This window comes from Silene latifolia, chromosome Y (assembly GCF_048544455.1).
Source record: "Silene latifolia isolate original U9 population chromosome Y, ASM4854445v1, whole genome shotgun sequence".
NCBI classification, from domain to species: Eukaryota; Viridiplantae; Streptophyta; class Magnoliopsida; order Caryophyllales; family Caryophyllaceae; genus Silene; species Silene latifolia.
Window position 1 is genome coordinate 415,137,133 of NC_133538.1, and position 2,117 is coordinate 415,139,249.

At 43.7% G+C, this 2,117-nt stretch overlaps 1 protein-coding gene across 1 annotated transcript; it reads left to right on the forward strand.

Annotated features, from left to right (window-relative positions):
- The first annotated feature begins 673 nt into the window (after nt 1-673).
- On the forward strand, nt 674-2,117 carry LOC141632386 (uncharacterized). The gene is made up of 2 exons (XM_074444938.1): nt 674-1,198; nt 1,299-2,117. The coding sequence occupies exons 1-2, from the start codon at nt 674-676 to the stop codon at nt 2,115-2,117; spliced, it is 1,344 nt and encodes a 447-aa protein (XP_074301039.1).

Below are 2,117 nucleotides of genomic sequence, written 5' to 3' on the forward strand. Positions count from 1 at the left end.
TATTGTTCAATTGATAAATCAAGATAATATAGGAAACTCGTGCAAGTAAGGGTTTCAAGTAAGTTTGTAGCCAAGTCATTTTTAATTAATAAACATCCCCAACAACGTTTTGGAAGCTCAAATATTCAAGACTATTATAGGTTACACGTATGCATCGAAGAAAACATACTTACCATAATAATTAGAGGTAAACCAATATTATAACCCGTGCAACGCACGGGCACAAAATCTAGTATATGTAATTATTCAGTAGTTATTTGTTACCTATTATGTTGTATATGTTTCCGATATATTAGCCTAGAATATCTCTTTGTAATATTTGATAGAGTTGTATTTAAACTAATTCATAATCAATGAGAAGATCAAGCATTATCTTCCTTTATGATAGAATATATGTAATTATTCGATAGTTATTTGTTACCTATTATGTTGTATATGTTTCCGATATATTAGCCTAGAATATCTCTTTGTAATATTTGGTAGAGTTGTATTTAAACTAATTCATAATCAATGAGAAGATCAAGAATTATCTTCCTTTATGGTATTAGCTTCCTAGGGAAACAATCCTTGAAACGCTTCCGCACGCAACCCTAGCCGCCGTCTCCTTTCACGGCTTGCTTCTCTTCTTCTCTTTTCTCCTTCTTTTTCTCATCTCAGTCCTCACGACATACCAATGGCCCCTGACGCTTCCACAAAAATGAACACCAAGTCAGGTTTCCATCCGGCCCTTGCCGTGAACAACATCAAGAACCATGTCACCGTCGAACTTGGCATGGACAACGATCAATACCCTCTTTGGGTGATCCTTTTCACGAATCACGCGAAATCCAACCGCGTGCTTCACCATATTGTTGAACCGAAAGGTGGCTCGAAGGCTCCTTCTACCGAGGAAGAGAAAGAGCTCTGGGAAACTCTTGATGCTACGGTTCTCCAATGGATTTATTCCACTATCACCACTGAACTCCTGGAGACAATTGTTGAAGCCGACTCGACGGCCATGGCAGTATGGAAAAGGCTTCAAGATATTTTCCAGGATAACAAAAACTCTAGGGCGGTGACCCTTGAACAAGAGTTTTCTCATATCGCCATGGCGAATTTCTCTTCTGTCTCAGCGTATTGTCAGCGTCTTAAATCGCTTGCTGATCAGTTGAAGAATGTTGGTTCTCCGGTTACGGAGACACGGTTGGTTCTACAACTGGTATCCAGTCTCACTGATGCCTATCGTCACGTTGGTACTATAATTCGTCAACAAGATCCGTTGCCTCCTTTCTTCCGTGCTCGCTCTATGTTAACCCTAGAGGAGGCTGGTTTTGCTAAGGAGGCTGCCACTACTTCCTCGGACTGCTCTTTTTGTTCAAAACGGAGGGGGAGTCGGTGGAACATCCGGGGCTAAGTCACCAACAAACACCACCAACAACAAGAACAACCGTGGGTCCAATGGAGGTAAGAAGAAAAATGGAGGGAACAAAGGCGGGAAGAGCCATAAACAGCAAGCTGCTTCTTCGACCGCCCCTGCTCCGACATCCTTGCTCCCTGTTTCTGGTCAGCACTGGACCTTTCTTGGGTATGGTCAGTGGGGGTGGCCACCCTCTCCTTGGGGATATCCACCCTGCCCTTACCCCTCGGCTCCCTGGTTTCGACCCAGCATGGCTCGTCCTCAGCCAGACATCCTTAGACCACGGCCTGCTCAAGCTCATGTGGCTGCTGATGGCTCAATTCCGAGTCATACTGATATTGAAGCTGCTATGCTTACCCTCGGCCCCACTCCACCGGACCCATATTGGTTCATGGATACGGGCGCGACCTCTCATATGACCGCCAATTCAGTTACTCTCTCGTCTTTTATTAATTCGAGTGCTCCTCATGGTATTATAGTCGGAAATGGTCATTCAATTCCAGATAATGGTTACGGCACTGCTACACTACCCAAACCCCATCCCCCTTTAGTCCTTAACAATGTCTTACACGCACCCAAGTTAGTCAAAAACTTAATATCCGTTCGAAAATTTACAACCGATAATTCGGTAACTGTTGAATTTGACCCATTTGGCTTTTGTGTGAAGGACTTACGGACGGGGATACATCTGATGAGGTGTAATAGTCGCGGCAATCTGTAA

Bases quoted from the DNA above. Each gene is read 5' to 3' on its own strand.
- LOC141632386 (XM_074444938.1), top strand. From the start codon at position 674: ATGGCCCCTGACGCTTCCACAAAAATGAACACCAAGTCAGGTTTCCAT. The intron at 1,199-1,298 runs GTATCCAGTCTC...TGTTAACCCTAG, and splicing joins CACGGTTGGTTCTACAACTG to AGGAGGCTGGTTTTGCTAAG.